Source organism: Nomascus leucogenys, chromosome 6 (assembly GCF_006542625.1).
Source record: "Nomascus leucogenys isolate Asia chromosome 6, Asia_NLE_v1, whole genome shotgun sequence".
Taxonomy (NCBI): domain Eukaryota; kingdom Metazoa; phylum Chordata; class Mammalia; order Primates; family Hylobatidae; genus Nomascus; species Nomascus leucogenys.
In genome coordinates this window covers 84,775,086-84,789,672 of record NC_044386.1, presented here as the reverse complement: position 1 = coordinate 84,789,672, position 14,587 = coordinate 84,775,086, and the positions used below count along the sequence as shown (strand labels likewise).

Sequence of the window (14,587 nt, the reverse complement as noted above, 5' to 3'; positions counted from 1 at the left end):
CCCGGCCGCTTTTCTTTTTTTTTTTTTTTTTTTAATAACAAATCTGCACATGTAAAACCACTGGTTTCAACAGGCCCTGCATAGAGCAATCAGTTGAGAAAGACAAAAAAAAAAGGCAACCCCTGACACTCAGAAGCAGGCAAAGCACTCACAGCCAGGCCAAGTTATTCTCCTATGGGACATAAACAATCTCACAGAATACCAACCTCAGACAAGGTTACTCTGAAATCCTCATAAAATGAGACAAAGGCCATTCCACGATTTTGTTATAAGCACAGACAAATACATAGTGGCTATGCCACCCACAAAATACCAAACACCCTCTGGCCAAATTGAGTGACTGCTACTCCTGTAGCAATTACAGTTTTGTTCTTATACTAGTCTCCGTGCCCTACAGATAAGATTTATTCAGATACCCAACCACAAAACTCCCATATTTTCTTACAGGATCTTATCTGAAGTGAAATCCAACCTCCTTAACCCTCCCCTCCCCTAATCACCAACACCCAAATCCTATAATCAGTTCTAACACCCTCCTAATGAAACACCCCAGGGTTCCCCATGGAGTATGCTCTCTCAATGCAATGAGTAATAAACTCAACTTGTTTAACTACAGGTGTGTTATTGGTGGCCTTTGGGCATTGACACCATTTAAGTCAGACATTACAAGTGTCTAAAAGTCTATGCCTTCTTTTCTCTTTCTGGAACATTCTCCCAGTCTTAGTTTGACAAAAATAATTCTCATTTCTGGAAGTCACCACTAACTAAATGAAAGAAAGGTAACAAATTCCTTTAACACCAGATACCTGGTTCAACATGCAACTCCAATACTACCAATAAACATACTCCTACACAAAACTTTTTGTTTGTATATGATACGCCTCCTTCTAGATAGCATGCCCTTGAAAAGCTGCGTCTGACTCATCTTTGTAAATCTGTACTACCTTACATGTGTTAGAGGACTGCTAACACATGTAAACACTCATGAGTGTAACATGGTGCTTTTAAACTAATGGTAGTTGAAATATGGGTGCCTCAAAACTACAAATGTGAAACCCCAGAGAAAACAAAAACTCAATAAGGGGGGAAAATAATTTATTTTTCCCCAAAATTTTTTAGACGGTTACTTTTTTTTTTTGAGACATAGTTTTTTGCTCTTGTTGCCCAGGCTGGAGTGCAACTGCACCATCTCGGCTCACCGCAACCTCCGCCTCCCGGGTTCAAGCGATTCTCCTGCCTCAGCCTCCCGAGTAGCCAACATAGTGAATTACAGGCATGCACCACCATGCCCAGCTAATTTTGTATTTTTAGTAGAGATGGCGTTTCTCCATGTTGGTCAGGCTGGTCTCGAACTCCCGACCTCAGGTGATCCGCCTGCCTCGGCCTCCCAAAGTGTTGGCATTACAGGTGTGAGCCACAGCACCCAGCCTGTTCTGTACTTTTTTATTGACTGCTGGAAGAACCCTCTCTACATGGGGACTTTGATCCCCAACTACAAAAGATTTTGTTTGTTTTTTCCTATTCTATTAAACCACCCTGGAGCAGTAGAGGGAGACAGCACAGAACATTTATTCATACTCTGACCCAAAAGTATAATCTCAGTCTGGATGAACACATTAAACGACACACCATGCAATGTCATAGCCTATTTAAAGGCATTCTGGCCACTACTGTCTTCATCTTTCAACAGGAAAACTGTTTATATTCCAGAAGCAAAGATTATATTAAATTCAATAAATTCAAGTCGACACTCAGAAAGCACCTACATTTTACCGGATCCACGGGTGATCCAAGCAGATGCCTGATTCAGAGGCAGAGAGAGTTAAATGGAGTGAAAGAGGTTACAAAGTGCCATAGATGTTAAGGAGAAGTTTCCAATAAAGATGACTGTAGAAAGAATCTTCCAGAAGCTGGGCGCGGTGGCTCATGCCTGTAATCCCAGCACTTTGGGAGGCCGAGACAGGTGGATCACCTGAGGTCAGGAGTTCGAGACCAGCCTGGCCAACATGGTGAAACCCTGTCGCTACTAAAAATACAAAAATTAGCCGGGCGTGGTGGCACGCGCCTGTAATCCCAGCTACTCCGGAGGCTGAGGCAGGAGAATCGCTTGAACCCGGGAGGCAGAGGTTGCAGTGAGCCGAGATCGCGCCATTGCACTCCAGCCTGAGCGACAAGAGCGAAAGTCCGTCTCAAAAAAAAAAAAAAAAAAAAGAACCTTCCAGAATGAAAACTCCAGTTTCTCAAAGCCCAGAATCTTTAGTTTGGACAGAGACAGGAGGATGCACAGATCCTGGAGTCTCCACTATTAGGTGCCTTCAGCTTGCTTACATTAAGGGCCAAGGAGCTCAAACAGAAATGCTTAATGTAACTTAAGACATTTTTAAGTTTTCTGTGCAACTCAGCAAAGCTGAGCTCACAGCCTTCAGAACAGAGGGGGAAATCACTTCCTCCAGCTCTTGTGAATTTTAAAATTAAAAGTAATGAGAATGATTTCCATCACTGAACGGTTGCGAGGTGGGTGTGGCCCCCACCCCTCCCACCCCCACCCCCTGCAGCGCCCAGCCTCAGTAACGTCCGAGGGGCCTGGCGGGACCTCTCAGGCCAGCGGCAGGCATCCAGCCACGGCCCAGCAAGCCGCTGTCACAACCGCACCCCTGACCCAACGAGCTCATCCCACATCTCGAAGGGCCCCAGCCAACTCGAACCCCGACGGCCAGACAGCCAGGGCCGGGCCTGGGCTCCATGAAGGCCGCCGACTGCGAACAAAGAAGAGGCCCGGGGTAGCCTGAGAGGCCCAGGCCGAGCTCTCTGAGGACCCGAAGGTTCCTGCAGCCCTCAGGGGGTTGTGCCCCCGGCCCGAGATCTGCGGATGAGCCTCGACAAGCGCCAGCACGCCGTGAGCGCACCGCGTCGCGGACCTTGTTGGCGCACTGCAGGCTCTCCGGCGCGCACGCGGACAAAGAGGGCAGGGGTCCTGGCGGGTACCCGGAGCCGCGATCCCGCGCGCTTCCCGCCGCCCGACCCAGCGTTTACCTGTACGTCACTCAGCTCCACGCGCAGATACAGCTCGCGGTGTCGCTGAGCCCAGTAGACATGCGGCGTCAACACCTGATTCTCCATGGCCACACTGCCCAGGGCGCCAGGAGGCTAGGCTCGCTGCGCCTCGCTGCCTCAGGTTAGTGCTCTGCTGGCGCGGGCAGAAAGCAGGCCTCAAACCCCAGCGCTCCTGAGCGCCTGCAACCCGGCACCTCGAGACACCCCACGCTCGCGGGCCGCGCCTGCGCAGTGACGCGCCGGGATGGCTGCGGCGCCAGCAGTGGGCCTTGGCGCGAGCCGGGCGGGGGCGGGGCGCAGGCGGGATATGGGCGGTAGGCCGCGGCACCGAGACGCCGCAGCTCGCTGCGGCCGCCTAGGGAAATTGGAATCAGCGGGTGGTCTGCTCGCCCCACTCGTCTTCAGGGACATGCTTTAAAATAAGCTTTAAAATAAAAAAGGCTAGAGACTTATAGGGGACCGATCAGCATGGGAAAGGGTTTGGGACTGGTGTCTCTGGAAGGTCCCTCACATTCTGTTTACTGAGTACCTACTGTGTGCTTGGGTTTCAAAGCTAAACACTGGAACAACAGAAGTGAGACACAGTCCCTTCTGTCTTAGAACTCCCAGCCTATTAAAAGATGCAAGTAATTACAGATGAAATGAGGATAATAATGGTGATAGGGGACTTGGCGTGGGAGCAGCGTGGAAGAGCGTTCCAAGAAGGGAAAATAAAGACCAGGGCAGCGCTGCCCAATAAAACTGTAGGTGATGATGGAAATATTGCCCATTGCGCTCTTTAATACGGTAGCCACTAGCCACATGATGCTTTTGAGTACTTGAACTGAATAACTGAATTTTCAATTTTACTCACTTCTGTTTTTTTGTGGTTGTTGTTTTGTTTTGAGACGGAGTTTCGCTCTTGTTGCCCAGGCTGGAGTGCAACGGCGCGATCTCGGCTCACCGCAACCTCTGCCTCCCAGGTTCAAGTGATTCTCCTGCCTCAGCCTCCCGAGTAACTGGGATTACAGGCATGCGCCATCGGCTAATTTTGTATTTTCAGTACAGACGGGGTTTCTCCGTGTTAGTCAGGCTGGTCTCGAACTCCCGACCTCAGGTGATCCGCCCGCCTTGGCCTCCCAAAGTGCTGAGATTATAGGCGTGAGCCACCGCTCCCGGCCACTTTTATTCACTTCTAATTTAAATTTAAATATCCATATTTTTGGTGGCTATTCTATTGGACAGTGCAGGAGACTGTCTCAAAAAAATAGGAAACTCAAACTAGAGACAACACTCATTTATGTCTTACTTAAGCTGTCTTGTCTGTATCGGCTTTCATCCCCAAGTTCTTCTGCAGCGAAGAATTTAATGGGAAGAAACATTTAGATGAAAACTAGAACTCTGGGACAAAAATGGTACTCATATTCAATCCTGTTAGCTCCCATTTATTTAGCAAAGTGATTCTGTTAGCACCCTTTTGTTTAGCAGAGGGATCTAACGCTGAAAACAAATTCTGCTAGCTCTCTGGAAACATTTAGCTCAGGAGTGGACAGTATAAAATACAGAGAGTTGTCATATAATGAATGTGCTGAGCTCACAAAAAGTTTTGATGATAGGAACTGAGGGCCGTGGGAACCATCGTCAGACATTTGAGAGCCAACTCTTGAGAACGGGATGGTGAAATGTGAGTAGGAATTTGACCGAGTAAGAACCAGGTAGGCCGTGGAAGCACAGGGTGCTTGCTTCGTTCACAGGTGAAAAGATGTGGATCAGGTGCAGTGGCTCACGCGTGTGATCCCAGCACTTTGGGAGGATGAGGCGGGAGGATCGCTGGAGCCCAGGAGTTTGAGACCAGCCTGGGAAAAATAGCAATACCCTGTCTCTACAAAAAATATAACAGTTAGCAGGGCGTGGTTGGCGCGCCCCTGTGGTCCGAGCTACTCGGGAGGCTAGGGTGGGAGGATTGCTTAAGCCCAGGAGGCAAGATCACACCACTGGCACTCCAGCTTGGGTGACAGTGTGAGGCCCTGTCTTAAAATTTAAAAAAGAGAGAGGGTTGTGGGAAGAGGTTCTGCTGCTAGGGATTAAAGGCATAGAGGAGAGAGGTCGCCCTGAATCTGGAAAGGCAGAGGGTGCATTAGGAAAGTCTTTGCTTCACTGAGGTGCCTATACTGTATCCCACAGACACATGGGAGCCAAGGAAGTTTGTTAACCTGGAGATTAGTAAAATCAAACGTGCTCGCAAGAAAGACCTGTCAGAGAGGAGGAGGAATTGGTAGTAGGCAAAGCAATTGGAGACCAGTGCAATCTGCCAGGTATGAGTTGATGAAAGCAATGACCTTGACAGTCTTGAATGTTAACGATAAAATATTTTTTATGATAAAGGTATTTTATTGTATTGTGTTTACTACAATGCAGATGCAATATGGGGCACTTTTCAAAAAAATTGAGGTGTAGTTTACATATAGAACATGGGTAAATCTTAAATATTCAGTTTAAGCTGAATTTTTCTATATGTATATATCCATGTAATTATCACCTAGATCAAGATCTGGAATATTTCCAGTATCCCAGAGGTTATTTCATGTTAAAATATCTTTGCCTCTCAGTAATTACTATCCTGATATATCACCATAGAGTCTTTCTTGTCTGTTCTGTTCTTGAATTATATATAAATGGAACCTACAGTGTCTGGTTTCCTTTTTTCTTTTTTTTTTTGAGACAGAGTCTTGCTCTGTCACCCAGGATGGAGTGCAATGGTGCAGTCTCGGCTCACTGCAACCTTGGCCTCCCGGTTCAAGCGATTCTCCTGCCTCAGCCTCCCAAGTAGCTGGAATTACAGGTGTCCGCCACCACGCCCAGCTAATTTTTGTATTTTTAGTAGAGACGGGGTTTCACCATGTTGGCCAGGATGGTCTTGAACTCCTGACCTTGTGATCTGCCCCCCTCAGGCTCCCAAAGTGCTGGGATTACAGATGTGAGCCACCGTGCTGGGCCTTGGTTTCTTTTATCAACATAATGTGTATGAGATTTATCCATGTTGCTGAGTGAATCAGTAATTCATTCTCTTTTAGTTTTTGGTTTTGCTCTGTAGTAGTTGACTATATAAATACACCGCAAATTATTTATCCATTTTCCTATTGATGGATATTTGTGTTGTTTCTAGTTTTTAGCTATTACAAATAAAGCTGCTCTGAATATTTCTGTACCTGTCTTTTGGGGATAAATGCCCTTAATTATTTTGGAATAAATACCTGTGAAGGGAATTGCTAGGTTACATAGATGTATGATTAGCTTTAGTAGGTATGCTAAGCAGTTTTACAAAGTGTTTTGGTCAATTTACATTCCACGGCAATGTTTGAAAGTTCTGGTTGCTCTATATCCCTAGTATTTTCAGTCTTTTTAAATTTAATTTAATTTTATTTTTTGATTTTTTTTTTGAGAAAGAGCCTTGCTCTGTTTCCCAGGCTGGAGTGCACTGGCGCAATCTCAGCTCACTGCACCCTCTACCTCCGCAGTTCAAATGGTTCTCCTGCCTCAGCCTCCCAAGTAGCTGGGATTACAGGTGTGCACCACCACACCTGGATAATTTTCGTATTTTTAGTAGAGATGGGGTTTCACCATGTTGGCCATGCTGGTCTCAAACTTCTAGGCTCAAATGGTCTCAAACTCCTGGGCTCAAGTGATCCTCCTGCCTCAGCCTCCCAGGTGTGAGCTGCGGCACCTGGCCTAATTTTTTTTTTCCAGCCCCACCCCCATCCCCAGCCAGTCTTTTTAATTTTAGCCATCCTGGTAGGTGGGTAATAAAAAATAGAATAATTTTAATTCAGCATATTTGAAACCTGAGGCCTATCAGCTGACTTCTGCCAAGGTGAAAGCTATTGATATAGAAGAAGACTGAATGTTGGCATTTTGCCTCAGATGCTTCATAAGAAAGGTCCAGTGGAAGTGGGCCTATCCAGCCTGGTTTGACCACTAGTAACATACTGCAAAATGACTTCTTTAGGCCTGAGTTTCCACATTCATCAAATTAGGTGAATTTGATGAGTTAGATTTGGTTCCCTCTAATGTTCTTATCAGCTGTTTCTAAATTTTTCTGCAAAGAGACCCCACTATTATGGACCCCTCTCTCCCAGAGAAACCTAACAAGAAAAAAAATAGAAATGGAGAGAGGAAAGAGTATCATTCTGGTGAACTATAAAACTCCAGGGCGGGGCTGGGCGTGGTGGCTCATGCTGTAATCCCAGCGCTTTGGGAGGCTGAGATGGGAGGATCGCTTGAGTTTAAGAGTTTGAGACCAGCCTGGGCAAAACAGTGAGACCCCATCTCTAGAAAAAATTTAAAAAATTAGCCAGGTGTGGTGGCATGTGCCTGTAGTCCTAGCTACTCAGGAGGCTGGGAGGATCTCTTGAGCCTGGAAGGTCAGAGCTGCAGTGAACTGTGATGGCGCCGATGCACTCCAGCCTGGACAACAGAGCAAAACCTTGTCTCAAAAAAAAAACCCAAAATACTCTGGAAGGTGGCAGGGGAGATTAAAAGGCAGAGCCAAGTGGCAGTGCCAAGCTGAAATAGGTTGGGCTAAGAGTTTTATGATACTATCAGTCAAATGAAAATGCAAATTTAGCTTTGTCTTTATGTCCTACCTTCTAGATGCAGCCTTCCCAGCCTCATTTGGCCCAGGGCCAGCTCTCCTTTCTCAGAGAATAGTCACCACTAACTACAGGAAGCATTTGCTGAGTACTTGCCATGGATGAAGCTCATTCCTAGGGCTGAAGGCTGATTTCCTGCCTTTGGCAAGGGGTCATACACATCCTTATTGTTATCTATGTATAAAATCTTCTATTCCTGGAAGAGGTTTTAGAAAATGAGCTGTAGAATTTGGCTGGATCCAAATCACCCAGGATCACCCAGCCAGTTATCCCTGAGCAAAGTCAGGTTTCTCTAGACAAAGCTAAGTGTGGAGAGGGAGACTGACTGGATCAGTGCAGGTATCTAATGGGGAATCCTCCACAGCCAGATCATATACATGTAGCCTCCCAACTCTGCCTGGAGAATGGGTATTGCAGGCAATCTTTACTGGGAAAACCTTCCCCCCTACCTGTCAATCTACAGTTCAGAAGCGTGAACTAAAAATGAAATCCTAAGCCTCACAATTGACTGAGCAGACCCCTTCTTGGCCAAGGGGACCCCAGAAAAACCTTAAAAACTGAGTTCCAGGTCATGATGGGATGGGAGGTCAGATATGCCTTCTTATACCCCCTCCCTTTTGCGGTTTAGACACAACGACTGACCAGCATTAATGTGAAAATAGAGAGCATAAGGCTGATGGAACAACAACAAAAAATAATAATAAATAAATGTGTTTAAAGACTGATGGAATGGACTCTTTGTGGCAATATGATATCAAATTATAAATAAGACCTAAGGCCATGCTAGGCAAGAGTTAAGTCACACACCCCTACACTTAAAGAATAAACCATGTTTCACTGCCACAAGGTTTTTCTTTCTCTAGCAGCTAAACAAGCACTAGCCTTAAGATAATCAATATTAAAATTTCTAGCTTGCCCCTCACCAGACACTGGCCAACTGACCCCTTGTTCCACAAGCCATAACTATAGCTTTGATTGGACAAGAGACTTATTTCAGTAACCTTCTGCTGATAAGAAGACTATCAACCATGGACGAGTTCTGGCTAGTTTACAGAGGCTGTACATTTGAGTGCCTTTGTGTCCTGAAAAGACCTTTTGACATATAGGTCAAATTGTAATACATTTAAGTGTTAAGTCTCCACTGCAAGGTGAACATGGGTCATATGTAACATATATGTTTCTTCAATATTCGTGCTTCAGGACCACCTTCATGAATATTCATACCTCCTCCTGTAACGTGTTGCATATGTATGTTTAGCCAATCCATTCAGCATAAAGCTCCTGTCCCACCCCTTCATCCTTCAAAGTACCTGACTCTGGTCTTTACCAGAGGCTACACTTCCCAGCCTATCAGCATGGTGACCTTACAAGCTGTAACCCTTTATAGAAAATAAAGTCTCATTTTCTTTTCTTTCTTTCTTTTTTTTTTTTAGACAGAATTTCGTTCTCGTTGCTCAACACTCAGGTTGGAGTGCAATGGCGCAATCTCGGCTCACTGCAACCTCTGCCTCCCAGGTTCGAGTGATTCTCCTGCCTCAGCCTTCAGGAGTAGCTGGACTACAGGTGCGTGCCACCATGCCCCGCTAATTTTTGGTTTTGTTTTATGTTTTTTGAGACTGAGTCTCGCTCTGTCACCAGGCTTGAGTGCAGTGGCACAATATCGGCTCACTGCAACCTCCACCTCCTGGGTTCAAGCGATTCTCGTGCCTCAGCCTCCCGAGTAGCTGGGATTACAGGCACATGCCACCACACCCAGCTAATTTTTGTATTTTTAGTAGAGACGGAGTTTCACCACATTGGCCAGGATGGTCTCCATCTCTTGACTTCGTGATCCACCTGCCTCAGCCCCCCAAAGTGCTGGGATTACAGACATGAGCCACTGCGCCCCGCCCAATTTTTTGTATTTTTAGTAGAGATGGGGTTTCACCATGTTGGCCAGGCTGGTCTCGGACTCCTGACCTCAAGTGATCCAACTGCTTCGGCCTCTCAAAGGCTGGGATTACAGCCACCGTGCCCAGCCTTAATTTTTTTCTATTTTTAGTAGAGACAGATATTCACCATGTTGGCCAGGCTGGTCTCAAACTCCTGGCCTCTAGTAATCTGCCTGCCTCAGCCTTCCAAAGTGGTGGGATTAGAGGCGTGAGTCACTGCACCCGGCTTGATGGTTTTAAAAAACAGGAGTTTAGATGGGCGCAGTGGCTCACGCCTGTAATCCCAGCACTTTGGGAGGCCAAGGCAGGCGGATCACGAGGTCAGGAGATTGAGACCATCCTGGCTAACACGGTGAAACCCAGTCTCTACTAAAAATACAAAAAATTAGCCAGGCATGGTGGTGGGCGCCTGTATTCCCAGCTACTCAGGAGGCTGAGGCAGGAGAAAGGCATGAACCCAGGAAGCAGAGCTTGCAGTGAGCTGAGATTGCACCACTGCACTCCAACCTGGGTGACAGAGCAAGACTCCGTCTCAAAAAAAAAAAAAAAAAACACAGGAGTTTCTCTGCAGAAGCTTTTTTTTTTTTGGTCTGCCACAATCCATGTAAGATGTGATTTGCCCTTCCTTGCCTTCTGCCATGATTGTGAGGCCTCCCCAGCCATGTGGAACTGTAAGTCCAATTAAACCTCTTTGTTTTGTAAATTGCCCAGTCTCAGCTATGTCTTTATCAGCAGCATGAAAATGGACTAATACAACCCCCATCTCTACAAAAATTTAAAAATTAGCCAGGCATGTTGGTGCATGCCTGTAGTTCCAGCTACTCAAGAGGTTCAGGCCAGAGGATTACTTGAGCCCAGTTCAAGACTATAGTGAGCTATGATCATACCACTGTAGTCTAGCCTGGGCAATGGTGCAAGACTTTGTTTCAAAATAAATTAAGTACATAAATAAAAACTTAAATATGAAAAAGAAAATCAGAGGGAAAGACTTTTTTTCTTTTCTTTTCTTTCTTTCCTTTTCTTTTTTTTTTTTTTTGAGACAGAGTCTTGCTCTGTCACCCAGATTAGTGGTATGATCACAGCTCACTGCAGCCATGACCTCCAGGGCTCAAGTGATCCTTCTGAGGAGCTGGAACTACAGATGCCACCACCACGCCAGGCTAATTTTTGTGCTTGTCTTTTTTTTTTTTTTTTTTTTTTTTTTGAGACGGAGTTTCGCTGTTATTTCCCAGGCTAGATTCCAATGGTGCAATCTCAGCTCACTGCAACCTCTGCCTCCCAGGTTCAAGCAATTCTCTTGCCTCAGCCTCCCAAGTAGCTGGGATTACAGGCATGGGCCACCATACCTGGCTAATTTCTTTGTATTTAGTAGAGATGAGGTTTCACCATGTTGGTCAGGCTGGTCTCAAACTCTTGACCTCAGGTGATCTACCCACCTCAGCCTCCCAGAGTGCTGGGATTACAGGCATGAGCTACTGTGTCCAGCCAATTTTTGTACTTTTTGTAGAGACAGGGTCTCACTACTTTTCTTTTCTTTTCTTTTTTTTTTGAGATGGAGTTTTGCTCTTGTTGCCCAGGCTGGAGTGCAATGCCGTGATCTTGGTTCACCGCAACCTCTGCCTCTGGGGTTCAAGTGATTCTCCTGTCTCAGCCTCCCAAGTAGCTGAGATTACAGGTGCGTGCCACCACCCCTGGCTGATTTTTGTATTTTCAGTAGAGACAGGGTTTCATCATTTTGGTCAGGCTGGTCTCGAACTCCCAACCTCAGGTGATTCGCCTGCCTCGGCCTCCCAAAGTGCTGGGATTACAGGCATGAGCCACCACGCCTGGCGGGTCTCACTACTTTTCCCAGGCTGGTTTCGAACTCCTGGGCTTAAGCCATCCTTCTGCCTCAGTCTCCCAAAGGGCTGGAACTGCAGGCATGAGCCACTGTGCCTGCCTTCTTTTTTTGTTATTACAGTTTGGTTTGAACTACACCCTGAAAAGGGGTAAAGTATGGGGGGAAGTGGAAAAGAAACTGTAGACCCACCATATCCTATAATCAATGACTGTTAGTGTATGTACTACATGCTTGTGATCTTTTTTCTCACCGAGATTATAAACCTCAATAGAGCACAGATTACCTCCTTTTGGTGTCCTGTAGTATCTAACACAACGTGCTTCAGAAAGTAGATATTTAAAACATATTTGTTGATGATAATACCCAGTGCTAGATACAGATGGTTTTGCATCAACCCGGCCATGCTATCTCATCCACACCTCATGTGCTAGATAACTTGTCTTTTTCTGATGGGTCCCTAGAGTGCAGGGCAGCAGAAAGCCAGCTAGGGTTTGTCAACCACACAAACAAGACTTGGCAAAGCCACGGCCTGACTGATTCAGCCAGTAAAGATACATTGAGCCACTTTTATTTTATTTTTTTATTTTTTATTTTTTTGGGACAGAGTCTCGCTCTTTTGCCCAGGCCAGACTGCAGTGGCGCTAGCTCGGCTCACTGCAAGCTCCACCACCCGGGTTCACGCCATTCTCCTGCCTCAGCCTCCGGAGTAGCTGAGACTTCAGGCGCCCGCCACCACACCTGGCTAATTTTTTGTATTTTTAGTAGAGACGGGGTTTCACTGTGTTAGCCAAGATGGTCTCGATCTCCTGACCTCGTGATCCACCCGCCTCGGCCTCCCAAAGTGCTGGGATTACAGGCGTGAGCCACCATGCCCGGCCGAGCCACTTTTAGATTCAGGTAGTTTATTACTTACATACAGTGCAAAAGGAAAAATGCACAATGGTGATAGATGCTTGTGATCCTTGTCTCATACATCAAAAACGACAATACAGTTGACTCCGTATCTGTGGGTTCTACATCTGGGATTCAACCTAGCTCAGGTCAAAAGTATTTAGAGGCCGGCCGCGGTGGCTCACGCTTGTAATCCCAGCACTTTGGGAGGCCGAGGCGGGCGGATCACGAGGTCAGGAGATCGAGACCACGGTGAAACCCCGTCTCTACTAAAAATACAAAAAATTAGCCGGGTGTGGTGGCGGGTGCCTGTAGTCCCAGCTACTCGGAGAGGCTGAGGCAGGAGAATGGCGTGAACCCGGGAGGCAGAGCTTGCAGTGAGCCGAGATCGCGCCACTGCACTCCAGCCTGGGCAACAGAGCGAGACTCCGTCTCAAAAAAAAAAAAAAAAAGTATTTAGAAAAAAACTGATATAAAAAAATAATAGGCTGGACACGGTGGCTCTCACCTGTAATCCCAGCACTTTGGGAGGCCGAGGCAGGTGGATCACATGAGGTCAGGAGTTCAAGGCCAGCCTGGCTAACATGGTGAAACCCCATCTCTACTAAAAATACAAAAATTAGCCAGGCGTGGCGGCAGACGCCTGTAATCCCAGCTACTCGGGAGGCTGAGGCAGGAGAATTGCTTGAACCCGGGAGGCGGAAGTGGCAGTGGGCCGAGATCGCGCCACTGCACTCCAGCCTGGCAACAGAGCGAGACTCTGTCTCAAAACAAACAAACAATACAAAAAATTAGCCAGGCATGGTGGTGGGTGCCTGTAATCCCAGCTTCTCAGGAGGGTGAGGCAGGAGAATTTCTTGAACCCAGGAGGCAGGAGTTGCAGTGAGCCAAGGTTGCACCACTGCACTCCAGCCTGGGCGACAGAGCGAGACTTCATCTCAATTAAAAAAAAAAAAAAAGTCAGCCAGGCGCAGTGGCTCACAGCTATAATCCCAGCATTTTGGGATGCTGAGGTGGGTAGATTGTTTGAGGTCAGGAGTTTGAGACCAGCCTGGCCAATGTGGTGAAACCCCATCTCTACTAAAAATACAAAAATTAGCTGGGCATGGTGGCGCATGCCTGTAATTCCAGCTACCTGGGAGACTGAGGTGGTTGCAGTGAGCTGAACTGAGATTGCGCCACTGCACTCCAGAGCCTGGGTGACACAGTGAGACTGTCACCAAAGAAAAAAAAAGTAATATATGAGAGGAGGATGTGCATAGGTTACGTGCAAATACTATGCCATTTGATATCAGGGACTTGAGTACCGCTGATTTTAATATCTGCCAGGAATCCTGGAACCAATCCCCTGCAGATACCAAGGGACAACTGTACTGAAACAAAAGGGGCCAGATGACTGCAACGTGAGTTGCAAGATACCCTGTTGAACGGGAGCCAATTCTAGACTGCGGCCAAATGATTTTGTATTCGGCAGTGCTATTCTGAGGGAGTGGGGAGAAAGCCCCACACCTCATCAGAAACTGTGAGGAGAGGAGAAGCTGTCTCCTGACTGCCTCCCTGAGGAGGTTGCCTCCAGGTCCCTATCAGCCTCCTATTTTCTTCTGTTCTAGGAACATCACACAGCATTCTGCTAAGACTCAGAGACCCCTGGATTCAAGCCTATGCCTATGATACAGGCAAGGTGGCCAGCGTTCCATGGTGGACATGTTCCTCTACAGCTTTCTCAGGGTTTGAAAATAAGAATAAAAATCAAGAACTCTGGCCGGGCGTGGTGGCTCACACCTGTAATCCCAGCACTTTGGGAGGCCGAGGAGGGCAGATCACGAAGTCAGGAGATCGAGACCATCCTGGCTAACGGGGTAAAACCCCGTCTCTACTAAAAAAAAAATACAAAAAATTAGCCAGGCGTGGTGGCGGGTGCCTGTAGTCCCAGCTACTGGGGAGGCTGAGGCAGGAGCATGGCGTGAACCCGGGAGGCGCAGCTTGCAGTGAGCCGAGATGGCGCCGCTGCACTTCAGCCTGGGCGACAGATTGAGACTCCATCTCAAAAAATAATAAATAAATAAAAATAAAAAAATAAAGAAATCTGGATTCCAATCTAGTCAAATCTGTAATTAGCCATATGATATAAGCAAGTATTTTATCTGTCCATGGCTCTTTTTTTAAATGCATGAAATTATATATTTTTAATTGTTTGCTTTTGTGGGGAGGGGGCTCTATCTCTTCTTATTAGGCTATAAACT

At 46.8% G+C, this 14,587-nt stretch overlaps 1 protein-coding gene across 1 annotated transcript in view; it reads right to left on the bottom strand.

Annotated features, from left to right (window-relative positions):
- HACD3 (3-hydroxyacyl-CoA dehydratase 3) overlaps positions 1-3,313 on the bottom strand; it is a 49,585-nt gene extending 46,272 nt beyond the window's left edge. The window contains exon 1 of the mRNA XM_003267106.3: positions 3,034-3,313. Within this exon, the coding sequence (XP_003267154.1) occupies positions 3,034-3,120 (87 nt within the window). The 5' untranslated portion in view covers positions 3,121-3,313. The remainder of the gene's footprint in view (positions 1-3,033) is intronic.
- Between the last annotated feature and the right edge of the window lie 11,274 nt (positions 3,314-14,587).